General features: G+C 34.8%; 1 protein-coding gene across 2 annotated transcripts in view; it reads left to right on the top strand.

Moving 5' to 3' along the window:
- Positions 1-25,633, top strand: part of GSL8 (glucan synthase-like 8) — a 41,367-nt gene that overhangs the window by 12,982 nt on the left and 2,752 nt on the right. For both annotated transcript variants that reach the window (XM_088125604.1, XM_088125605.1), the window contains 38 exons: positions 1,873-2,001; positions 2,564-2,640; positions 2,731-2,809; positions 5,918-6,010; positions 6,102-6,204; positions 6,292-6,415; positions 6,577-6,766; positions 6,855-6,907; positions 7,834-7,894; positions 8,000-8,081; positions 9,372-9,421; positions 9,558-9,644; positions 9,898-9,983; positions 11,142-11,178; positions 13,385-13,482; positions 13,646-13,727; positions 13,820-13,980; positions 14,106-14,226; positions 14,398-14,495; positions 14,575-14,665; positions 14,818-14,978; positions 15,060-15,169; positions 16,753-16,887; positions 17,022-17,090; positions 17,186-17,354; positions 17,739-17,856; positions 19,070-19,189; positions 19,967-20,082; positions 20,175-20,258; positions 20,660-20,772; positions 20,859-20,911; positions 20,996-21,172; positions 21,291-21,338; positions 21,790-21,948; positions 24,652-24,765; positions 24,872-24,960; positions 25,058-25,216; positions 25,316-25,418. In XM_088125604.1, the coding sequence (XP_087981730.1) occupies positions 1,873-2,001; positions 2,564-2,640; positions 2,731-2,809; positions 5,918-6,010; positions 6,102-6,204; positions 6,292-6,415; positions 6,577-6,766; positions 6,855-6,907; positions 7,834-7,894; positions 8,000-8,081; positions 9,372-9,421; positions 9,558-9,644; positions 9,898-9,983; positions 11,142-11,178; positions 13,385-13,482; positions 13,646-13,727; positions 13,820-13,980; positions 14,106-14,226; positions 14,398-14,495; positions 14,575-14,665; positions 14,818-14,978; positions 15,060-15,169; positions 16,753-16,887; positions 17,022-17,090; positions 17,186-17,354; positions 17,739-17,856; positions 19,070-19,189; positions 19,967-20,082; positions 20,175-20,258; positions 20,660-20,772; positions 20,859-20,911; positions 20,996-21,172; positions 21,291-21,338; positions 21,790-21,948; positions 24,652-24,765; positions 24,872-24,960; positions 25,058-25,216; positions 25,316-25,418 (3,999 nt within the window). The remainder of the gene's footprint in view (positions 1-1,872; positions 2,002-2,563; positions 2,641-2,730; positions 2,810-5,917; positions 6,011-6,101; positions 6,205-6,291; positions 6,416-6,576; positions 6,767-6,854; positions 6,908-7,833; positions 7,895-7,999; positions 8,082-9,371; positions 9,422-9,557; positions 9,645-9,897; positions 9,984-11,141; positions 11,179-13,384; positions 13,483-13,645; positions 13,728-13,819; positions 13,981-14,105; positions 14,227-14,397; positions 14,496-14,574; positions 14,666-14,817; positions 14,979-15,059; positions 15,170-16,752; positions 16,888-17,021; positions 17,091-17,185; positions 17,355-17,738; positions 17,857-19,069; positions 19,190-19,966; positions 20,083-20,174; positions 20,259-20,659; positions 20,773-20,858; positions 20,912-20,995; positions 21,173-21,290; positions 21,339-21,789; positions 21,949-24,651; positions 24,766-24,871; positions 24,961-25,057; positions 25,217-25,315; positions 25,419-25,633) is intronic.

Here is a 25,633-nt window from a genome sequence, read left to right as displayed (position 1 = left end):
TGCAAAAAAATTGAGAGAAGAATTTGAAGAGAGAAATTTTGCTTCGATAATTGGTGTGGGGAATGGTGAAATTTGGTGGCTTTAAATAGATTTTCGAGGATGAAAATTTAGCCATTGAATTTAGGGCAAAAAAGGATTAACGGTGTCGATTAAGGTGAATGATAAGGTAAAAGAATAAAAAAAATTTATGGAGATTTATAGAAATTTGTGGAGATCAAGAAATTATGGAGATTGAGAGTGATTGAGGAGATTGAGAGAAATTTGTGGAAATGGATTCGTGGAGATTGAAAGCGCCACATGTCGTCTTTTCATTTGTTCAATTTTTGGATGCCACGTCAGGATAAGTATGTTCTCTTGATGCCACATGTCAACATCTGAGTGATCCACCTGTCCATGTCACCCGCCACGTAGGATTAGTCCACTTGACTTGTTTTGACCATAATTTTTTATTTTGAACTCCGATTTGAGTGATTCAAAAGACGTTGCATTTGTCTTTTCGAGCTTTACGCTACAGACACTTTAAAACACTCAAATTGTTAGTTTATACTTGGTTTGTGATCATCAAAATATTTGGTTTGATTGAAGCCATAAAACTAACATCCTTATCAATTCTTTTCTTTCAAATTGTTAAATTACTACTAAATCAAAAAGCTTAAAGCTGATGGTTGCGGTAAATTAATTATTTATTCACATTCTAATACTCCCCCTCACTTTTGGATTTGAAAATTTTCATAATGCCCAACAAGTGGTAAATGATAAGGAGAATTAAATGGGGAAGAAATAACATTACACGAGTTCGAACATAGGATCTCCTGCCTTATTACCATGTTAAATCACTGCTAAACACGAAAGTGTTTAAGTTGATAGGTTATGATAAATTTAATTATTTATTCAAATTCTAACACCAAAGCCCGAAGTTAAAGATTTTCTTTTTTGAGCGAGAAATGAACTTCTCATTGATAAAATGAAAAGATAAAAACTACCAAAGGAGTGAAAGAGAGAGGAAAAAAAAACAGAAAATTAATGATGGTGAATAAAAGCCTCCCAATTCTGACATATGTGACTCGTATAATGTTATTTCTTTTTGGGCAGATGTTCAATTTTACAATTCTGCTTTGCAGCTAACAATGGTACTTTTTGGGTATCAATATTAATTCCACATAAAGATGATTTGAGTAAAAATAAAACAAAAATTATATTTTCTTTTTGAGTTAAAAGTCTCGTAAAAAAAGAAGAGAAAAAACAAAACTCGGTGAGAAAAGTCACATGTATTTTACTTTGACTTTGATTTATTCTTCTATAGATCTCTTGTGGAACAAAGTGATATGTTTGGTTTTACTTCGATGGAACCTTACAATTCTGATTGTTTATGCTGAGTTTGGGTGTTGGAGATGAAGTAAGAGGATGAAAATCCTTTTTGAATTCTTAATAAAAGTGTGGTTTCTCATTATAAAAGAAGAATGCAATGCCTTTTTGAGAGTTTCATCACATTATCATATGGTGCATGTGGGAAATGGGAATACTAAGGAGGATGTTAGGAATGCTACTCGGGTAGTTAGAAATATTATTGAGGTATTAGGGCAAATTAGTAATAACCCAAGGAGCTTGTTAGTAGGAATTGATTATAAATAGAGTACAGCTCACTGTTTGGCATATTTATGGATATCTATATTAAAGAAATTTTTGAATATTCCTTTAACCTTGATTCTTTTTGATGTGATGTCTTGTTCCTTAGTTTGATCTTTCTTCGTGCTCTTAACAGCAAGCAACTTCCATATACAAGCTGGGAATATTCTTGGTTACAAATCATAGATGAAATGCTTACTGCCTTATCTTGATTTATGATTAATCACATTATAAATTTGGTTATAGATGGCAAAAGAATTGGATGCTATTCTCGATCATGGAGAAGCAGATCGTGCTGGTAGCTGTAAGTTGGAAGATGGTTCTGCGTCTTTCCTCCAACAAATCATTTGTCCTATATATCATACACTTGTGGCTGTAAGTGGATCACTCTTTTACTAGTGCTGCAATGTCAACATGGCACATATGAAATGGAACATTTGTAAGAAAAGACATTTCTTAATAAAAACATCATTTTGGAGTGATTTGCTGTTCGCTCTTGATAGTGGGGGAATAGTCTTGAAGTTTACTTCTTTATTTAATTTGCTTATATACTTTACCATGAACTATATTAGTTTTTATATAAATTACTTTTAAATATAGTTGTTATATAATTGGTTAATTTTTATTTTAAGTGAAGTTGTTGCCAAAAAGCTGATAGGTATTGCTTCTTGTTGATGCTGCAGCTTTGATCCTATTTTTAAAGTGTACTACTTTTGATCGAATGCTACCATGCTCCTCCAAACCTCTCTTCTTAGGAGGAAAGGGAGAAAAGTAGAAATAAATGTTGTGATGGAAGATAATTAGGAGTATTTGAATATGGTCTATTTTGACCTTTTGGTCACTCAAACTGACATGTTCTAACCAGTAGTAAATTGGCTTTTCATTATGTAAATTATTTATCTTGGATGAGCCTCATCTTCATCTTCACGAAGTGCAGGAAACTGAAAGAAATAAAAATGGGAAAGCCGCACATTCAGCATGGAGGAACTATGATGATTTCAACGAATACTTTTGGTTGGTTCTTTAGCTTTCATAAGTTTATAACCTTCTCTTATGACAAGTAGACTCGTGGTATCGTTGTTATCAACTGTGACACTTATGTAGGTCACCTACTTGCTTTGAATTGGGCTGGCCAATGAGGGAGAAGTCAAGTTTTTTACAGAAGCCTAGAGGCTCGAAACGGGTTAGAATTTTGATGTTTTATTACATCTTTTTATGTTCTAGAACTTGCATTGCTAAGCATGGGCGGATTCAGTGTGGGCCCAAGGGGTGCTCAAGCCCCCCGAATCCCGGGTTTAGTGGCAAAATGCATTCCCAGGCCCCCCCTGCAACTTAGGTTTGAACTTATTCAAGGGCAATTTTCGGTTTTTGATTTTTTTTAATCTCTCAATTCCCTTGAATCCTAGGTTCGAGACCACTGATACGTGATTTAGATTCTATTTTTCATATAATCTCTCAGCTTCTCAATTTTGAAAAAAAAGAAAAAAAAAAGAATCATACATAATTTCTTCATTAAAAAAAAAGAAATTATACCATTCGTGATTCTCTATTATCTTTTATAGAAAATTTAAAAAATTCCTTTATATAAATATATATATATTTTTAAACAAGATACGAACTTTTCATTGATAAATGAAAAGGAACAATATTGTTCAATGATACAAACTCTCTTAGGAGTGAAAAAAATATAGAAATAAAAAAGCCACCAACGTAAGAAACTTCAGTAAAGGGGAGTTATACTTTGCATTGTCTAGAAGGCAAAAATTCTTTAAACGCACACACCGGCAATTTCAATGCTTATTTTTCTTTCCAATTTATACTTTGCATTATATATAGGTAATATCTTTACTAAAAATTGTTGTACTTATGTATATATATATATTTTTTTCTTCTCTATAAATCGTCATGTTTTTTTATACTAAATTGAAGTTATTATGTAGCGCTCTCATAATATCAAAATTTGTAGAGGACATAAATTAATAATTGAACTTAGTTATGAATTTTGAGATTTCTAAACTCATAAATTTTTTCTACTAAAGTTTAAGTGAAGCCCCCCTCAACAAAAATCCTGGATTTGCCACTGTTGCTAAGGAGACTGACTTGGAATATAGTGTTTGTTTTGCATATAAGATCGTAAATCTTCGTTCGATTGGTTTAGCATAGCTAAATTTAAAGCTTCATAGTGGTGTTCTTTGTCAACTATTTTTGGAAATTATTCTTCTACTTTTATTTGTTCTAATTGGGGTGCTTTTTGTTCCCAAATTTAGTTTTTGTTTCTTGCAATATTTTCTTTCACTCTTTCGATAGGCTGTATCGTTGAACATTTATCTTCCTTTTCATTATTTCAATGAGAAGTTTGTTTCTCGTTAAAAAAAAAAAACAAAGAACTTGCACTGGGAAGATCTTTTGCTGTGAATTGGTGAGCTCAGGAGACTGACTTGGAATATAGTGTTTGTTTTGCATATAAGATATTTAATATGTTCTCAAGGAAAACTTTCACTCTTTAAAGGATTTGTGCCTTTTAGATAATGTTGATTAGGGAGGGATCAAAATGAGCTTGCCTCACGTTGAGATTGGGACAGGGAGCTCATTTTATAAGGAGGGGCTTATTCTGTAGTGAGGTAGGCTATGAAGGCATTGCGCTAGTTACTCTGTCCATGTGTGTGTGTTTTTTTAAATGAGAAACAGTGAAAGGATACACAAGTGCATACAAAAAGATAGGCCAACAGAAGGAACCAAGCCCAAATTAGCTATACTAAGGAGGGCTCAATCCAAAAAAATAATGGCTAATAAATAATTAAAAAATCCTTGGAAACCGACAGCCAGAGAGCTGCATTAAACCTAATAGGAGACCAAACATCTTCCTAAGACCTTTAAATCTATAAAAAAATCTTACTATTCCTCTCATGCCAAATGTTCCACAAAATTGCGAAAAAACAAGCGTGTTAATGGATACGCCCCATTTCAAGAAATGTTGGAAACAAAAGTACCTCCTGCATCATAGAACAAGCATATTTATTTGAAGTGAAACAAATGCGACTCCAAAAAAAAATAATCCCAAATTGAGTAGGTTAACTCATAGTCTGATAGCTCAGAATATGATCAAGATCTTTGAAAGTGCTCCCGCAAAGAATGCACCATTGTGGCCAAAACAAGAAAGACAAAAGGATTTTTGAGGACAAATTCAAATCTTGGAAGTTGGAACGAGTATTATGAGTTGTCCAAGTTTAAGGCCTCTCATTGGTGTTCCTTATCTAAGATCTTTGGCAACTATTCTATTTATAATATTTGTTATAAATTATAACTGGGACTCGTTATTTATGCAACTTAGTATTTTTTGCTTTATTCTCTCACTCCTTTTAGGGTTTGTTTTCTTGAACATTTCTTTAACAAGATACGAACTTTTCATTGATTGATGAAAAGGAACAAAATTGTTCAAAGATACGGAACTCACAGAAACAACAAAAACAAAGAAACAAATGACAAAGAAAAAGACTATCGGCAACAAACTTTTCATTGCTTCTATTCTTGCAACTTTCTTGGTAAATTCCTATGATGGTAGGATGCTGTGGAGGTCAAGAACAGTTGTGTGAAACTCATCACAGGCCGCTTTCAAATTCTTATCTAAAGCTGCGATCTTATCCAAAAATTATCTAAAGCCGTGATAGCAAACTAGGAATCATCATGCTTTGATAGCTTTTTGGTGCAGGATTATTTTCTTAAATAAAAAATGGAAAACAAATATTTCATCGATATAATTGGGAGAGGAGGGACTCGAGAAACTGGGGTTACAAAAGGTCGAGTTTTTCAAAAGGTCATTTAAACTGTATTTTGTGAATGAAGAGAAAAACATTTACACCGACCTTCAGCTAACTTGCTTGAACAGTGAACTAATCAACAATCTGTCACTTATCTAAGTAACTTGGTTTGTCATGACAGACCATAGAAGCCACATCATGGTGGAAACATCTTCTGTCTGTATGAGTGCCTTGAGTTGTTTATTGACATCCGGTTTTTACTGAATAATTTTCAGGATTGTTTATCCTAGTGCTTGATGGGAGTAGAAGAGTGTTTTTAATGTTTTATTTTTGATCTGCCAAGTTCCATTTTTGTGAGATATATTTGTATCATAGGACTTGATTACATGACTTTGTAACTTATCTTGTAATGATGATAACTGTCATTCTCTACTGGAATAACTTTTTTTAGTTGTTTGGTTGTAGTTATAACTCTTCAGTTTGAACATTTTATTTTTTTTGTCGGTGGCATTACTTTTTCAAATGTTATGCAGACTGGCAAGACCTCTTTTGTTGAGCATCGCTCATTTCTTCACCTATACCGTAGTTTTCACCGTCTCTGGATCTTTTTGGCAATTATATTCCAGGTTACTCGTGATTCTTCCTCTTCTTTGTGGTTAGCTTCATCTGCAGCCTTCTAATTTGTTATCTCCTAACTTGTTTTACACAAATTGATAGGCTTTGGCAATTTTTGCCTTCAATAAGGAGCGTGTTAATTTGGACACTTTCAAAGCTATTCTTAGCATTGGGCCAACATTTGCGATCATGAACTTTATCGAGAGTATGGATTCTAAATTTTCAACCGGCCCAATTTTGCCCTTGTTTGGATTTTACCTTTCCCTGTTCACCGTGTTTGATATTATTATAGGTTGCTTAGACGTGTTGCTTACTTTTGGGGCATACACCACTGCAAGAGGAATGGCTATATCAAGGATTGTTATTAGGTTCTTTTGGTGGGGATTGAGTTCTGTTTTCGTGACTTATGTTTACGTGTAAGTATATTTGCTGGTCCTTTTTGACCTTTTCTTGGAGGCGATTATTCTACCATCAATTATCCACTTGTGCACAAATTGTAACATGCGTATTCTTTTATCTTAATGTTTAATTATGTATCCACTACTGGGATTTTGATGGATGTTCCAAAATCTTGCAGGAAGGTACTTGAAGAAAGAAATAGTCGAAGCTCCGATAATTCATTCTATTTTCGAATATATATTATAGTGTTGGGTGTTTATGCTTCTTTACGCCTCGTGGTTTCAATGTTGCTTAAGTTACCCGCATGCCATACTCTTTCTGAGATGTCAGATCAGTCATTTTTTCAATTTTTCAAGTGGATCTATCAGGTTAAAAACAACTAAATTTCTTAAATTCACTTTTTTTGTCTGATTTCTGAAAGATGATATTCACAGTCTGTTTATCTGCTTTTCTCAGGAGCGTTATTTCGTTGGCCGTGGTCTATATGAAAAACCAAGTGATTATTGCAGGTTTGTCACTGCCTCTGTGAATTTGGACTTCACTTTGTTAATTTCAACTTTGATACAATTGCAACTTCAGTCAAACTTTGTATCATGATAGTAATATGTTACGGCCCTACCTATTTTCCCCTTTACTACTCCCAATGTACATTTAGATTTTTTGCCTCTGATCTCATCTGAGAAACTAGCTTGCATCCTTTTTTCTTTTTTTTTTTTTTTTGATAAGAAACTTCTTTGTTTTTCAAAACTAGCTTGCATTCAAGGTATGAGTTAATCAGTTCAGGTAAGTTTCAAGACAATGATTATTTGTTTCAGCAAACTGACCAAGTTTTTGATAACCAATTTGGAAATAACATATATCTTCTAAGATTCATTGGATTCTTTTTTTTTTTTTTTTTTTTTTTTTTTTTGTATCTGGACAAGTATCTGGATAACTATTGGGAGTCACTGATAGTTTGTAGTAATCAAGAGATATTTAGAGGGCAAGATCTGGATTCGGGATATTATGAGGATTTATTTAGACTTACATCTTATTTGCTGCACGCTGTTTTCAATTTTACTTTTCTTATACTAAAACGATTTTTATGATAGTGGGGGGTATTCCAATTATTTCAATTGTTTTATTATAAGTAGGCTTTGTAGTAAATTTGGTAAGTATTTTAGGTCCTCATTCTTCATGTTTAAGTTTCTTTCTTATCTCATGTGAGGAACTCTAAGTCCCAACTCACGTAACCTTTGATGAAGCCTCTCCATATAAACAATTGGGAAGCCGATTAATTACATTTTCTTTTTATTAGTGAATATGTATAAACCAAAAGCAACATAGACTTTTGTTTTTATTGTCATTAGAACTAAAAGTGGATAAGTGGTTTTGTTTCCTTGCAAGGTTCTCATGATTTTACATAGTTTCTATCTTGTCATCTTCTCTATTGCAGATATGTAGCCTATTGGTTAGTGCTCTTGATTTGTAAATTCACTTTTGCTTACTTTCTCCAGGTAATTTTGTTAAAGACGCTAATTTTTCTTCAGATTTAGTGCCATAATGTGCCATTTTGATGACTATGGTTTCATTGATAGTCCCTGGTGACATTTTTTATGCAGATTAAACCACTTGTCCAACCAACCATTATTATTGTCAACCTTCCACCTCTTGAATATTCGTGGCATTCTTTCATTTCAAAGAGTAAGTTCAACCATACCATACGTTTTTCATTTTGTCAAAGGCAGTGGGGTGGGGGATTGAGATCCAAAATGGGTCTCTTGAAGCAACTGGTCATCCGCTGTTTAGCAGTCTCGGGACACTTACCTTTAGGGGTGAGCATCGGTCGGTCGAGGTCGATCCCGACGCCGAAAACCGACCTAGTCGGTTTCCCAGGGAAACCGACTATTATGCCGTGCCATCTTGCGCCGACTGATCGATTAGTCGGTTCGGTCGGTCGATTTCATTGGTTTTAGGATAGTCTTCTTAGAGGATGTTGGTGTCGGAGCTCTGGTGGCCGGTGGCTTCCGTAAGAAGTGTAGAATAAAAAAAATGTAAAATCAACGATCTTGAGAAGAGAAGAAAAAGAATGAAGAAGAAGATGAGGGAGAATAGGGTGGGACGAAGCAAGAGATGAGAAGAGAGAAAAACAAAAAGAAAAGGAAGAAGGAAAAATGAGGGAGAAGGAGTAGATTCGTGGAGAAGATAATACAAAAAAAAGGTGAAAACATAAAAAAAAGAATTAGAAAATAAATATCTTGGAAACCAGTGGCCATGGCCGTTGGTTTCCAATGCTGCTGTAGTACGGTTGTACTGCAGCAGCGCCGCTTGGGCAGATCGCATTAATGCATCTGCACCATATTTAAATATATATATATTTATATAAACGGAACATAATCCGTCCGTGAAATCATTTTACGACCAAACCGACTGATAAAAATCGGTTTGGAATTTTAAAAACCGATTCCGACCGATTTTTCTATCAAACCAACCAACCAACGTCGGTTCGGTCGGTTATCATCAGTTGGATCGGTTTTTCAAAGTTATTTGCTCACCCATACTTACCATATTATTTGCTATTATAATTTATATTCATGCATGAATGCATGAATATAATTTGTTTATATAACATATTGGTGTCTGACATATAGTGGACAACTCAATCTCTAAGTTTTGTCTGACATTTAAACTCAAGCATTAGAACTTTTTCTTAAAAATTATTATTGTTATTGTTCAGAAAAGTACGAGAACAAATATGACTGTCATCTGGTTTTGGTTCTCTTATATAAAAACTTGTTACAAGGATCACATCCTTAAGAGTGTAATAGGTTTTCTAATTCCACGTATCGGCCGCAGATGTTAAATGTACAGATATAATTGATTACCTTTTATAGACATGTTCTTATTATGTCTGTGTCCTGGTGTTTTAGAATGATGAAGTGTGATCTATGTCTGAAACTGTATTGAACTGATGCATATTTTTCATTTTCACAGACAACAATAATTTTTGGACTATAGCTAGCTTATGGGCTCCTGTTGTGGCTGTGAGTATTTTGACATCTTGTTTTCAGCTTAACCATTTTCATCTGGAAGGAATGGTGCTAATTTTGTGCTAAAGTTATCAATGCTACATCAAACAATTCTTTCCTTTAATTTAATTTTCAATTTTGAATGCTACAGCTCTATCTCTTGGACATTTACATATGGTACACACTCTTGTCAGCTATCATTGGTGGTGTGAAGGGTGCTAGGGGTCGGTTGGGTGAGGTAAAATATGTATATGTATAGTTTCTGTATTTTTAGCATTGTAGTTATTCATATTGATCCTGCAGCTGTTTGGTCATTCATTGCTCAAGTTTCACTTTGTAAGAATCATATATATATTTTTTTCTGTTGCAAATAAGTTGGGGATGTTGAGAGCACACTCTTCTATACTTCTCATCACATATGTTCTGTCTCTATTTAAATTTTAGGTGCATATTTTGACTTCAATGATTGTTTTCCCATCAATTTGTGGCAGATACGATCACTTGAAATGATGCATAAACGTTTTGAGAGCTTCCCGAAAGCATTTGTAAAGAACCTTGTCTCTACACAGACAAAAAGGTACTTTGTGAAGAGAGTAACTTCTTAATTGGAACTTATGCTGTTTATGATTGCTTTCTTTCCCTCAAAGTGAGAGTTTGTATCTCGTGAACATTGTATTTTCTTTTCATTATTTCGATTGAGAAGTTCATTTTTTTGTTAAAAAAATAAACTGAGACTTCTGTTGTGGGCTTTCATGCCATAAGATGGTTAAATGGTATTTACTAAATTCAAGTATTTATGTTTAGCATTCTTCCAGATGCACCGACGTTAATATAAGAGCGTTTTCATATCCTTGTGGTTTGCAAAATCACATCTCTATGTGAAACTAATGGAATTTGACTTGCATGTGAACAGGATGCTATACTCTCTCTTGCACACACCCACTCTTGGTATCTATATATTTGAGAGTGGAGGAATATGTTTTTTCGTGCCTTGGTTAGGAGGGGGAAAGTCTTCCTCGCATTACCAGGCACAAAATGGAAGCTCTTCCTATTGGAGGGCACTAATCCTCTAAAAAAATCTTACAGTTTTCTTTGATTGATTTATATCATGAACTTCTCTATTAATCTTTTTTATTCAACCATCATAAGTGGCTCGTTGGTCCAAAGGGACCAGGGTTAATCGAGAGGGAATGAGTTCAAGCTCCATAATGACCACCTACCTAAGGAATTAGTAGTTTCTATGTGTTTCCCGACACCAAATGTTGTAGGGTCAGACAGTTGTCCTGTGAGATTAGTCGAGGTGCGCGTAAGCTGGCTTAGACAGTCATGGATATAAAAAAAAAAATCATTCTATCCATGTAAAATGAGAAACATCATCAGAAACATGATAAGCATGATTTAAGATATAACATATTGTTTCTGGGAAAGTAGCCCAAGGCCTAAGACCCAACTCCCAAGAGCCTCTCGCATGATGGGCTTGAAAATGTATTTTGTAAAAACCGAAGTATCGTCCTGATAAGAACTTTTTCTTTTTGGTCAAGAGATAGTTTTTGGGCCTTGTATGAATGTATATCAAATTCTGGAGGACGTCTTAAGATGGTCTTAAGATGGTTGCAGTGTTTCCTTGATGACTGTACTCTTGTCTAGATTTTTGTTCATTACTACTTCATAAGATGATTTTCTACTTATTCTTCCTTGTATTTTTTCCCCTTGCATGATAATTTTTGGTTCAAAGTTTGGACAGTTTGCCACTCAACGGACAAGCATCTCAGGTATGCAATTTATCTGATAGTTATTTTTATTTATATTTTTTTTATGATGCAACATTTTGGACACCATGCATGGATTATAAGAAGAAAGATTTGAATTTCACATGACAATGAATAACATTCATATGGACTTGGCTCGGTAAAGCCAAAATTTGGTGGAGTTGTACGGTGAGGTTCATCGTGTGGCTGATCTAGAAAGAAAGAATTTATAGAATCTTTAAAGATAGCCTTTAGATAAGGATTCAGCCTTTAGATAAGGATTCTTTTTGGAGTACAGCATACTACCTCTTGGTGCTCAAACTACAAGAGATCTTTTGTACTAATAGCATCCTCATGATCATCTATGATTGAAAAGCTTTGATGGTATAATTCTCTGTTGTGCGAGGGTAGGCTATACTGTTTGGCCTTTTTGTCAATATATTATCAAGTGTTTCTTATCAACACACAAAAAAAAAAAAAAAAAGAAAGAAGAAGAGACAAAGTCCATATCCAAAGGTCTTAGATTTATTATCTTTTTTTGAACAAGATACAAATTTCACATTGATTAAATGAAAAGGAACAAAATGTTCAAAGGGTATAGACTAGCTACTTTCAATAGAGCCTCAAAGTAGCGAAAAAGGAACAAAAAGAAAAGAGAGCAAAATTCTAAACAAGGTGATACAATGCAATAGAGCAAACAAGAAAAGTCTCATGAACCAGTGCAGCTCTCAATCGATGATGGGGATCTCGGATAGGCAACATCAGAAGTAGGAATCATGCTGGCGTTTCATCTCTTAACCTAACCAACTCTGGAGGAGGTTTATCTTGGCAAAACACTCAACTCCATCCTTTAATGGTTCTTCATCCCTCTATTTGTTCACTGTGTGGCAATTCTTGTGGGTTCCAGCAGCACATCTTATTCCATTGTTCATTTGTTGTATCTTGCTGGAAGCAATTCTTCGAGATTTTCAACGTTTCTTCGGTTTTCGAGTTTGTCCAGGGCTTGCACCAAAGGCAGGTCCGGCGTAATGGAGTTAAAGCTTTACTGTGTGATGTTTGGTTTAAAACGAATGGAAGGATTTTTTAAGGGAAAAATAGAGATTCGGTTGATGTTTTCAATTTAGCCAAGTTTAAGACTTCTCAATAGTGTGCTGTTTCTAATTTGTTTGCTGATTCTTCGAGTGTGATTTGTTCAAATTGGGAGGCTCTTATAACTCTCCTTAATTTTTGTTTCGTTCATACTTTCACTCCTTCAGGAGTTTGTACCTTTGAGTAATTATCTGTTCTTTTTCATTAATCAATGAAAAGTTCGTTTCTGGTTAAAATAAATAAAAGTATCATTTCTCTCATCCAAGAGGCTTAAAGGCAAGCAGAAAAATCTTGGATCGGATCTTGATTGCATGATGTTGGAAGAACATCACGTTAGAAACAAAGAAGGTGTTGTCTTTAATATAGATTTTGAAAAGCTTATGATTATGTGGATTGGAAGTTCTTGGACAAGGTTATCAAAGACTGTGTGTGTGTGGTTAACAGTTCCTGGACACAGTTATTGAAGACTTTGTGTGCGTGTGTTGTTATTTGTTAACGGACATTTATGAGTCATTCCTTTGTTAGCAGAATATTTTTGTTTGAGCTAGAGCATTTAGTGGCAACATTGCTTGTTGAAGAGATTCTCTAAATTACAATTTCACCTGGTCTAATTTATTTGAGGGAAATGGTTGACCCAATTGACCAAATTGAAGAATTTACTTAATGTGATTAATTTTTTTTGAGAAGGCCTTAGGCTTGAAGGTTAACTTGGCTAAATCTACTATGGTTGGGATTTATTTGTCTTAGGAAGAAGTCAAAATTGGGGTTGGCTTGGTCTAGATTTGGTGTGGGAAGTTGGCCTTTGGATCTTTCTTGGATTCTGGGATGAGAAAACTTTTAGCGAACTTGTCAAACTCAGAAACTCCCTTGTTTTTGGTGGTTGAGACCATTGTTTTTTAGAATTAGTACTTATGCATATGCTGAAGCTAGTATAATTGATTGTAAGAAGATGCTCTCTCTCACATATATACATACATACATTTTTTGACCCGTTTATGTTATGTGTATCTGGAAATTTACTTGTCCATTTTCATGATTACTTATTGGGTATCTGTAGGACTCTCTTGATATGAACAAGACATGTGGCAATTTTTTCTCCATTTTGGAATGAGATTTATGATTACTTATTGGGTATCTGTAGGACTCTCCTGATATGAACAAGGCATATGCGGCAATTTTTTCACCATTTTGGAATGAGATCATTAAAAGTTTACGTGAGGAAGACTACATTAGCAATAGGTATGATGGAGGCAGAATTTATCGAAAATGAAACGAGAAAAAAGTCTTGTTTTCACTTTCTTTTACTATATATTTAGGCTTATTTATTATTTTATATACTATATTTACAGATTTTTGTTGTCCAGCATTGTCATTTTATTTTTCTATTAATATTTTTTTCTAGGGAGATGGACTTGCTCTGTATTCCTAGCAACACAGGGAGCCTCAGATTGGTCCAATGGCCTTTGTTTCTTTTAAGTAGTAAGGTGCATTCGACTTCCATATTCAGTCAAGCATGCTCAACCTTTAGATTAGGAAGGTGCACTCAAAGGCCCCATCAAAATTTTGATTTTTGCAGATATTCTTGGCTGTTGATTTGGCTTTGGATTGCAAAGATACACAGATAGATCTATGGACCAGAGTATGTCGGGATGAGTATATGGCATATGCCATTCAAGAATGCTACTACAGTGTTGAAAAAATTTTGTACTCCCTTGTTGATGGTGAAGGGAGACTTTGGTATTATTATACTGTTACTTATCTTTTGGGATCTCAATACTTCTGATCTAAACACGTTTTCTCACGTGTTCTCTCTACTCCTACAGTAATTTAACTAATCTCATGCATAACCTTGTTTATGTTAGGGTTGAAAGGATTTTTCGGGAGATCAACAACAGTATTTCAGAAGGTTTCCTCCTTGTAACGTTGGATCTTAAGAAGATTTCGATTGTATTGCAAAAAATTACAGCACTTACAGGGCTTTTGGTACTCGTTCTATTACCCATTTTGCATTAGTTGTTTATTTGGTACTACATTCTTGTTAAATTAGATGTTTATTTGGTACTACATTCTTTAGATTCTCCGGATAGTTCTGTTGTTACATGGTTGGCCCGTTAAATTTTTATTTCAAGTAAATTGTAAAGTTATTTATGTCAGACTCGAAATGTAACTCCTGAGCTTGCAAAAGGTGCTGCCAAAGCTGTATTTGAGCTTTATGATGTTGTTACACATGACCTGCTTTCATCAGATTTGAGGTATAATTCCTTGGGCAGTTTACTTGGTTAGGCAATTGTTAATATGCTCAAGTGCTTTTTACTTCTCTCAATGCTCTAGGGAGCAGCTTGACACATGGAATATCTTGTTGAGGGCAAGAAATGAAGGTCGCCTGTTTTCTCGGATAGAATGGCCCAAGGATCCAGAAATTGTAAGGATGAATAAAACACAATTCATTCTAATAAATTTTCATTCTTGAAAATCTTCCCCATGCGCCGTATGACTTTTAGACATGAATGCCAATTTTGTTTTCCTTGGTTTCTACTATGTATTAACATTCTATTACCCCCTTTCTTGTCGCAGAAAGAGCTTGTGAAGCGTCTGCATTTACTTCTTACAGTGAAGGATTCAGCAGTTAACATTCCAAAAAATCTTGAAGCAAGAAGAAGACTAGAATTTTTTACGAATTCATTATTTATGGACATGCCTTCAGCAAAACCTGTCAGTGAAATGGTGTCATTCAGGTTTGCAAAAGTTGATTGCTTGAACAAGATGGGTTTCCTATGTCATTTAATTTATATGCTATTCTCTGTTTTGTGCAACAGCGTCTTTACTCCATATTATAGTGAAACAGTGATTTATAGTTCCTCTGAGATACGGATGGAAAACGAGGATGGCATATCCATTCTTTTCTATCTTCAGAAGATTTTTCCAGGTACTACACTTTCGTGTTTGAACGTTGTCAGAAATATTATTTTCTAAAACAACCTTAAACAGAGAGAGAACTGTCGAACTAGTTGTCACTTTAATGTTTTTCCTCCAAGGCTTTGTACTCTATTGAATGTGGAAACAGAAGTGGTGATTACTCATTGAGAAATTGCCACTCATCCATAACTACCACCAATGTTTTAAAAGGCTAAAGGCGGCCTCGAGGCTTTTTCTCTTGAAAAGGCGAGGCGTAAGCCTCAAGGCGGTATGAGGCGTAAGCCTCAATTTTAATTAAAAGAATTAAACAAATCCTAAATTTGTGTGGTCAAGTATTACCAAACATAATAGTTATATAAAATTATCAAAATATCCACCTGTTACTTGTCACTCAAAAAAAATTCTAAAAAAACATCATAACATCACTACTATTATCACCAATAGAACTTACTTATTCTATAAATTGTTGTCTTTAATATTTTTAAAGTCTAGGTAGTAAAAGTAGTAATAGATTGAATTGTTACAACTCTTGCTTAGGATTCCATAAAAAAAAACCTTGATATTTTTTAAGAATTAGAAAAATTAATAGTATTCTTGTAATCATTACACGAGGCGTATACTTTAAGCCTCAGTGCGTTTTCAAAGAGGCGTAAGCCTCTTCTATGCGAGGCGTAAGCCTCTTATAGTCCAAAGAAGGCGTATGACTTGAGGCTAAAAGTTAGAGCCTTGCCTCGAGGCGGGCCTCAAGGCGTAAGCCTCAAAAGCCTTTTAAAACATTGACTACCACCACTAGATACCTGCAGATTGTAGGTTTTCATCTACTTTTCTACAGTGGCGTGGCTTTGGTGCATGTTTATTTATTATTTATTATTTTGGTCGGTACTTTTTTCACTTGACTTCTTGTTTCATTGTAAAAGAATAGTTGTAGTTGGCTATGTGCACTGAAAAATTTCTAGAATTCATTATGGATTTTGTATTGTTGTGTGTACGGATTCCAGAAAAATGAGTCATGTTATTTGTTGTGAGGGGAACAATCCAGTGCACATAACTAACTTATTTTTCAAAAAAGTTGATTGTTTGACCACATTCCCAAGAATATAACCAGTAATTGAGATTCTAGGTTTCTAATCTGTTTTTTGACTTGGTGAAATCTTACCTATCCGTTAGTGAGGTAAGTATATTCTGTTCTCTCTCCTCTCTCACTTTCTCCCCCTCGGCGTGCAGTCTGGTGAAGATTATCTTCGGATCTTAGTGAGTTCTTAGTCATTTTTTGTGAGATTCATTAGTCAATTAAGTATTGAAGTGAATAGTTGCTGAGTTCCTTTGGTTAATGAGTTATGTGATCATTGATTAGAACTTATGTCTTATTGTTGTTTTCGAACCATTTCTTTGTGATAATCAGACTTCTACTTTAAAAGTCTCTATTTTATCCTCCAGTCTATGTACGTGTGTTGAAATCTTCATACCAAGATTATCACTTGAGTTTTTCCATTGTTGTGGTCCTGCTCCCCTTTCCCTGCTCTCTCTATCACTCAATGATTTTATTTTATTTTATCATTTTCATGGCTTAACGAGACAAACTTCGTATTTTAGATGAATGGGAGAACTTTCTGGAGCGGATTGGTCGAGGTCATGCCACTGGGGAAGCTGAACTTCAAAAGAGTCCAAGTGATGCCTTGGAGCTTCGGTTTTGGGTTTCTTATCGAGGGCAGACTCTAGCTCGGACAGGTAGATTTATGTGTACTAAATGTTTTGTTGTGATCTCTTTTTGCATTTCCCCTCAGTTGTATTCCTTCTTTGGATGGTTGTAGTTTATTACTTCAATATTTTCTGGTGATTTTGATTCTTGTGAACATGCACAGTTCGTGGAATGATGTACTATAGAAGAGCTTTAATGCTTCAGAGCTATCTGGAGAACAGATCATTTGGGGGTATTTTAGTTTAGCTTAGTTGTTTAATGTACCTAATTTACTGTAGGAATAGCCACAGGACATATGGTTTCTTATATGTTGGTTAAAAATAGCAGATGATTATTCCCAAACCAGCTTTCTGACGAGTCAAGGTTTTGAGTTGTCTCGAGAATCAAGGGCACAAGCAGACTTGAAGTTTACCTATGTTGTCTCCTGTCAAATATATGGGCAACAAAAGCAGAGAAAAGCTCCAGAGGCTACTGATATAGCTCTTTTGCTGCAGAGGTACAATAATAATTGTTTGATTTTCTTCTATTAACATAAGACTGACCCCTTGAATGATAATACTTGAGCTCAGTATTTTCCAGGTCTTTAAAAATGTTCTAATGTTCTATAGCTGATAGCTACAAATATTTTAGGTGTGTAGAATTGGTGCTTATTGTTTGTATTGCTCCTTGTCAAGCCTATATTTTGGTTTCATCTTCTATGGGAGTTTGTATTCTTGAACTTTTTCTCCTTTTCATATATCTGTTTTTTGTTCAAAACAAAAAAAATAGATACTTAGAAGTATTAGACCATTGGCATTTATTTGTAGCCCCAAAACAAAGATGCTAAATTGTTGATTGGCTGGACTTGTTTGTAACATGTTTAGCGCTTTCTTGTTGCAAGGAACGAGGGACTTCGTGTTGCTTTCATTCATGTGGAAGATAGTGTATCATCTGACGGGAAAATTGTAAAGGAATTTTATTCAAAGCTTGTGAAAGCTGATATACATGGAAAAGATCAGGTAAGTCATAATAGTCTTTGTTGACTCGATGCTGAATTGCCTTCAATGTCCTTTGAAGACTTTGCTTCCATAAAAATGCTTTTGATTTGCAATTTTCTTATTACAACTTATATGGTACAAGTATAACATCCTTTATATAGGTAGCTATGCAAAGAGGAAGGAAAAATATTATAATTGCAATCTTGGAGTGTGTTAAGGAACTAGTTAATTAGTTATGGAAGGAAATTATCTAGGTAATACTAGAAGTGGAGAAGAAAAAAGAAAGTTGACGGCCATAACAGCATCAAATCATTGCAGGTTCCAGCTGGATTTCTACAGTTTCTAAGGAGACATCAAATCTTTAGTGCTTTGTTCATCGTAGGTTGCAATCTAGAGTGTTTCATCTGAAATTTGTGTTGCGTGAATTATAGTTGGTCTCTCTTCACACTATGGTTATATCTTTTTGTGGTTTCAAGCAGAAAGGGGCACATTATAATGATGACTGTTGTTCTTTTCTTTCCTTCATCACTAGTTTCAAAAATTGTAAAATGTCTTGACATCTGTCATCTACTTCTCAGAAAGTATTGGCCTGCACTCTGCAGTATCAAATTACTACATTAATGGCCAATTCTTTAGGACAGGTCGAGAAAGCTTGTTGACTAATGAATGTTTAACGAACTACATACTTGGATCTTTGTTGGAATGCTTTGTTAGAAATTGGATGTTTCTTCCATTCTTCTTATAAATTGTTGGAATCATATGGATTGGTCATTATGTTAGAACTGCAGTTTCTTATTTAAACCTGAATGACTTAATCCTATGTTAATTTCATGGTGGCCACTCTATCCTTTTGCTGTACGATAGGTTTATAATTTACATTTGGTTACTGCTAATTGTGATTTTCTTTCTGATCTTGTGGTACTGGTCTTAGCTCTTTATCTCTTTTAGCGACTTAGAATTAGGTAAATGCATTATATATGTGGCAATTTGATGTGGATAATTTGTAGTACTATCCTAAAAATTGGGTTGAAGTTATCGTCTTTTTTCCCCATAATTTTTCATTTTTATTCTGTGTTTTTCACATTTTTTAATATCTTTATGAACGTACACGCAGAGAATGAAGTGGGTAATAATGGTTATCAATTTGTACCCAGAGTCATGTCCTTTCTGCAGAAGTTCTTTTCAGTTAGCATGGGATTTTGTGTGCCTTATTATGTTTTATCTATATGCATAGGAGGTATATTCGATCAAACTTCCTGGAGAACCGAAGTTAGGAGAAGGAAAACCTGAAAACCAAAACCATGCTATAGTTTTCACACGTGGAGATGCTGTTCAAACTATTGACATGAATCAGGTGTGTATAAGTCCTCTTTTTCCCTCACACACACAAAAGCAATGACTCAGAAACATTATTAAACCTTTTTAAAGCTCAGAATAAAATAAACAACTATTAAAATCTAGGGACTAAAATTTGTAAGTTAACCATACAATTTATTCAATGTATGTGCCTTGAGTTGACCTGAAAATCATGGCATTCTAGGTATTTGAGATTGACTAGTCTCCTTTATGACGTAGCAAGCTCGCTAAGATGTTAGTGGATTGTTATACATTTGTTTTAGTAAACACCTTCATTTGACCTTCTGGCTGCTTTATAATAATTATACATTGCATTATTATTATTTTTTCTTTTGAAAACTCCCGAAGGAGTGAGAGAGAAAACAAAAGGGAGCAAAACTCCCTAAAAAGATCACTAATCAGAATAAGAAACTAAACAGGAGCACTAAAGGCCTCCCAAGTACAACAGATGATAATAGTTGAATAACTAAATAAATAATTTGAAAGAGAGCTCCAAAGGGATGCTTTAAACTTAATTATACATTGCATTATTAACTTGGTACGTTCCTACTTCTCTGTAATGTGTTGTGCAGAGTTATTTCATTAGACACATCAATGATGTTAGATAAGTCCTTTGCAAATAATCTTGCTTTTCCCTTTCAATTTGGTTAGATCTAATTTGGACTTTCTTTTCCAAATGATGTTGGACAAGTAATTTTGGACCTTGGATAACTTTTCAAGACAGCATGTGTAAGATACAGTAATACATTATGTTAAATATTCTTGGTTTATTTAGGACAATTATCTTGAAGAGGCAATGAAAGTGAGAAATCTTCTAGAGGAATTTCATGGAAAGCATGGCCTTAGGCCTCCTACCATCCTAGGTGTGAGAGAGCATGTATTTACTGGAAGGTTTGTCTAATTATTATGAGACGTTGGTAATGGTGGTTTTTTTCCCTGTAATTGTGTTTGTTAAGCATACTTTGTTTGATGCGTCCATGCAGTGTCTCTTCATTAGCATGGTTCATGTCCAATCAGGAAACTAGCTTCGTAACCTTGGGACAGCGTGTTTTGGCAAGTCCACTCAAGTGAGTCTTCTCGATCCCATTTTTTGCCTTCATGATTGATTGTTTTGTTGAATGTTGATATGATATGATGGAGGTTGCATGCGTGCTAAAGCATTGTAAGGTTATCTCAACACTTAATATGAGTATGTGGTTCTCTCAAAATAAGGAGTTTTAATGAGTATCACTTTGAAGAGGGTGTTGACCATCCAATTACACTGTCTTATTTTTATTATTCATTTATAAAATTCTAATGAAGGTATTTTAGATCAACTGTTTGATGCCCGATGAATGTTATTGTATATTTAGTGTATTGCAGCCAGGTGCTACTTTAATTGCTGAGAGGTGAAATGTCTCCTCAGCTAGCTATCTTTTAAAGCTTTAGTACTCATGTTAATCCTATAATGTTTGGGAGAACTTTTCAGAGTCCGAATGCATTACGGGCATCCTGATGTGTTTGACCGTGTATTTCATATAACTCGAGGTGGCATTAGCAAGGCATCACGTGTTATCAATATCAGTGAGGATATATATGCAGGTCATTTCTTATTGGCTTTTATTGATTTTTGACGGTTGAGTTTTTTAATCTGTATTTATATTTATTTATTTACTCGGTGGTAACAGGTTTCAACTCCACTTTGAGGCAGGGTAACATTACACACCATGAATACATTCAGGTTTGATATCATTTATGTACATTCATCTATATCAATTGAAACTCCTTTGCCTTTGAGTTTTTGATGATCAACTACTCTGTTAAGGTTGGAAAAGGAAGGGATGTTGGGTTAAACCAAATTGCCCTGTTTGAAGGGAAAGTAGCAGGTGGGAATGGAGAGCAAGTTCTGAGCAGGGATGTTTACAGGCTTGGGCAACTTTTTGATTTTTTCAGAATGCTCTCGTTTTATTTCACAACCGTTGGTTACTATGCATGCACGATGGTCGGTTTGCTTCCATTACCAAATTTTTATTTCATTCCAACATATTATATATCTGTGTAATTGATTTTGCTAATGTCTGGAACTTTTTCCTTACAAATTTCCTTTTTGTTTAATGCAGATGACAGTCCTTGTGGTTTATATATTCTTGTACGGAAGGGTTTACCTGGTAAATTGACATTTTCCACATTCATGCATGTCATGATTTTGTCAAGAGTATTTTGTACGGGAGATATTCCTAGATCCTTGGGATAGGAAAAGTTATATGTATATATTTCGGGTTCTTTGTTTTTCTGTGATATTTCAATTATTTATGTATCTACCATGGAGTTATTTGGTATGATATTGGCTTAATGGCATAAAGTGTTAACTGTTAAGAAAATTAATTTGTGCTTGTAAAAAAATTGCCAGCTATTTGGTGCAAAGTACTTCCTGAGACAAATTCAATGTGTTAACAATCTATGCATCACGATAAAATATAAATTTATCAACACTGTTACTTAGGACTTTCTCCATGCTAAATACTGACTCGTTGATTTCCTATTACATTATGTTCAAAGTTTGATTAGTTATGAGAGAGAAATCATCTTTTGTTGGACTTTTGCCTTTAAAAATTTCAGGCCTTCGCTGGACTTGATGAAGCAATCTCAAAACGAGCAAAATTGTTGGGAAACACAGCATTGGATGCCGCACTGAATGCTCAGTTTCTGTTTCAGATTGGAGTTTTTACTGCAGTCCCTATGATAATGGGTTTTATACTTGAACTGGGGCTGCTGAAGGTAATCTATCAATTCGTTTCAGCAAGGTTTTCTCTAAGAAATAATTTCTTTTGATAAAAATAAGGAACAATTTTTATTCATATTCACTAGAAAAGGGAAACTACTAGAAAAAGTTTTCCAAATGGAAAGGACCGGAAGGGTGCTTTAAAAGTATAAATTTCTAGATATTATCGTTGGATTTTAATATTCTTAATGCTCCCTGTTGAGCCTATTCTATATTTTCTTTTTTCTTTTTTTCTCTCACTCCTAGAGTTTGTATTCTTGAACTTTTTCTCCTTTTCATATATCAATGAAAGGTTGTTTCTTGTTAAAAAAAAGTATAAATTTCTATTGAGGTAAAAGTACACACTTTTCCAGACATGGAGATTTAGAAAGATGGACTGTCATATTTTTAGTAGCTAGATCAAGCATTGCAGAGGGGCAAGGCTCATATGGCTGTCAAATGTAGAAAAACAGTTGAAATTTCATTCAATCTTAAACGTCCAATGTCCAAATAACAACCTAATGGCAAACCTTTGTATTGCCTCCAACTAAACCCCAATCTTATCTATGTTTGATGGCTCAAAAGATAAGAGAACATAATGAAAGAAACCCTAATTTTGGCCGCATCATTAGCCCAAGCACAATTACCTAAATAACCCACTTAATTATTATGACACTTGTAAAGCAAAGCTCCATCTTGGTTTGTAGTCTTGGTGATCCTTGCAAGGAAATGATCTCGTCTCCTTTTGAGCTTCCTTTGCATGGGCAAAAGATTAACCATTGGATGGTTGGCAGATCCTTGGGCCATTCAGGAGGCCCCTTGGTTGTTCATATCAAGGAGCAACTGACAAAACTATTCCTTCCAACTTTCACAATGAACACGAAACTGAGGGTGCAGATTTTTTGGAGGATGTGATTACTACCAATCCTCGATACTAATTCTTCAGTGGATGACCAACCTGGCCCAGGGGAACTGTTTTATGGACCATAGATCTTATTAACTTCAACATACCTTTAGGCAACAAGTTATATCTGATGATTTGATTGTCTTTAAGAATTTAGACAAAAGCTTTGTACTCTAACACCCTTTTGTTCTTTTGAACATTACTCGGGATAGAGTTTGGTGATTTCAATAAGAGCCGAAGCATCTTTGGTGCAAAATCATTAATTTGGTTAAGAAGGTATGTGTAAAGATTTTCAAAATTAGATTTGGAAATGGCAACAAAGCTCTCTCTTGCCATGACGTTTAGAAAGGAGATAAGGAACTTTCAATTGAATTTCCCCTGTTTTTTGCGGGTTAGCAACATAAAGATGTGCTTAGTAAGTGATTTTTAGGATCGTGAAACTCTTACGTGGAATGTCTCAGCTAGAAGGAATTCGGTTGGTAAGGAATTTAGTGTTCTTTTAGAACTCCTGAATGTGGCTCAAGTCCAGCAGATGACAGAAGATTTTGGACTCTACAAAGCTCGTGGTAGTTTTCAGTGAAGTCTATGGCTAGAAATCTTATCGGTTATGGTCTACTCTTTTTTTTTTAAGTAAAAAATGTGAGGGTGCGAGATCGAACTCACAACCTCTTGGTTGGAGATATATGTCAATTATCGTTGAACTATGTTTGCTTTTGCCGGTTATGGTCTTCTCTTGACAAAGTTCTCTAAAATGCTATCTAGAAGGTTGGACGCCCAAGAAAAAAACGAATTTCTTTATCTGTACCCTATTTTTTTTGGGGAAGTCAATACCTTGGATAGAGTTCAGAAAAAGTACTCGTATTCTTCCTCCAATGTACGCTTTGTAAATAAAAATGCAGAGAAAAAGCAGCATCACATCCTCTTTCATTGTCACTTCATCAGGAGATGTTGTGACACCATTCTACAAAGTCTTTACATACAGCTACCTTGGATTGTCCTCTCAGTTGTGAAGGAAAACTTATCTCAGATGCTCTGCGGACAAATTTTTTAAAACTAAATAAAATAAAAATAAAAATTAAGAAGCCAAGAATGTTTTATTAAACGCATGAAGACAATCTATCGAGGTTTGTAGAAAGGAAAGGATGGAACTGTCTTATGACAAGGTAGAGAATGGGAGGAACAATAGAAATAGCCAACTTTGACTGCTCATTTTGGAGTTCATCTTCTCCTTTTTTTAATTATTCCCCAACTGTGATTAATAGGAATTGGGAGGCCTTTTTTGTAAAGAATGTGGATAGCTTAGTTCTGATCTAGTTGGGCTTTCCTTTGGGTATAATGATTGGCCTCGCCCTCTCGTTTGGATCCTCTTTTGTACTTTTCACTGAATGAATGGCAAGTGTTTCATGTTTCAAACAATATTCAACACAGATGCTAAGGTCAAAGTCTCACTATCATTCAAATTTCTTGGCAAGGAGTTCCAAGAAGAAAGTTATGTGTCCAACATATTGATGATGGGAAAATTCAAAGTTTTCTTAGCTGCAGATAATTGTGAATTCTGGATTTTCCTATGCATAAACCCTCACAAAATTTCATTTTCCTCCATTTTTCATCTCGAGTTTAAGTAGGATTGGACCCAAACTGTTCTAGTATGTTCTGAAGTGATTACAGTAAATAGGGTAATCAATGTTGTCAGACCCCTGGGAGCTTATTAAATAGAGCACTCTTTTGATCCACTGCTAAATTGAGTAATTACTATAGATTCATTGAGAACTTTCTGGTAATGGTATTCATATCATTGTTTTTGCTATATTTGCAGGCTGTTTTTAGCTTCATAACTATGCAGCTTCAGTTATGTTCTGTCTTCTTCACATTCTCATTGGGGACTAGAACTCATTATTTTGGGAGAACTATTCTTCATGGTGGTGCCAAGGCATGTCCTTTTCCATTTGTCTTATTTGAGTAGAAAATTGTAATAAGCTATTTTAATTTTGCCTGTTTCAAAGTTCAACATTTGTGCTTGTACAATTCTCCAACAGTATCGAGCAACTGGTAGAGGTTTCGTTGTCCAGCACATCAAGTTTGCTGAAAATTATCGGCTCTACTCAAGAAGTCATTTCATCAAGGCGTGAGTCATCAGGGTTTCATTGCTTTGCTTTTTGTTTGGTATTTGTTATTGCTTGAGACTGTAAATGTGTAGATTATGATAAGAGCTTAATTCTCAGGCTTGAGGTGGCACTGCTTCTAATTGTCTACATTGCATATGGGTATTCAGAAGGAGGTGCAAGTTCTTTTGTTTTGCTTACTATCAGCAGTTGGTTCCTCGTCATCTCATGGCTTTTTGCTCCTTATATCTTTAATCCATCTGGTTTTGAATGGCAAAAGTACGTCTGACTGGAGAATTTAATCCTTTTTGAATTATATTTTAGTCAGAATGTTCTGGTTTTGTACAAATGAATACTCTGATTTTACTATTTAATCAGGACTGTGGAGGATTTTGACGATTGGACCAGCTGGCTATTCTACAAAGGGGGAGTTGGGGTGAAGGGAGAAAACAGCTGGGAGTCATGGTGGGATGAAGAACAGGTGAAAGAGCTTTCATAGATTGTTATTAAAGAGCTCTTATTGTCTTTGGTGTACTTTGTGAGCATCATTTGTCCTCTAAGTAAAATTTCTTAATGCATTTAATGTGCATGATATATTAATTATGTTGTCATTTCTATTAAAGCTTCAAATTGTCATACATGAATTTTCAAATGTTAAAAAATTAGTTTAATACTTTATTTTTTTTGTCTTTCTCA

This window comes from Momordica charantia (genome assembly GCF_013281855.1).
Source record: "Momordica charantia cultivar OHB3-1 chromosome 6 unlocalized genomic scaffold, Mcharantia_2.0 BLBB01000006.1, whole genome shotgun sequence".
In the NCBI taxonomy this organism is placed as follows: domain Eukaryota; kingdom Viridiplantae; phylum Streptophyta; class Magnoliopsida; order Cucurbitales; family Cucurbitaceae; genus Momordica; species Momordica charantia.
This window is presented reverse-complemented; position numbering and strand designations above follow the sequence as displayed.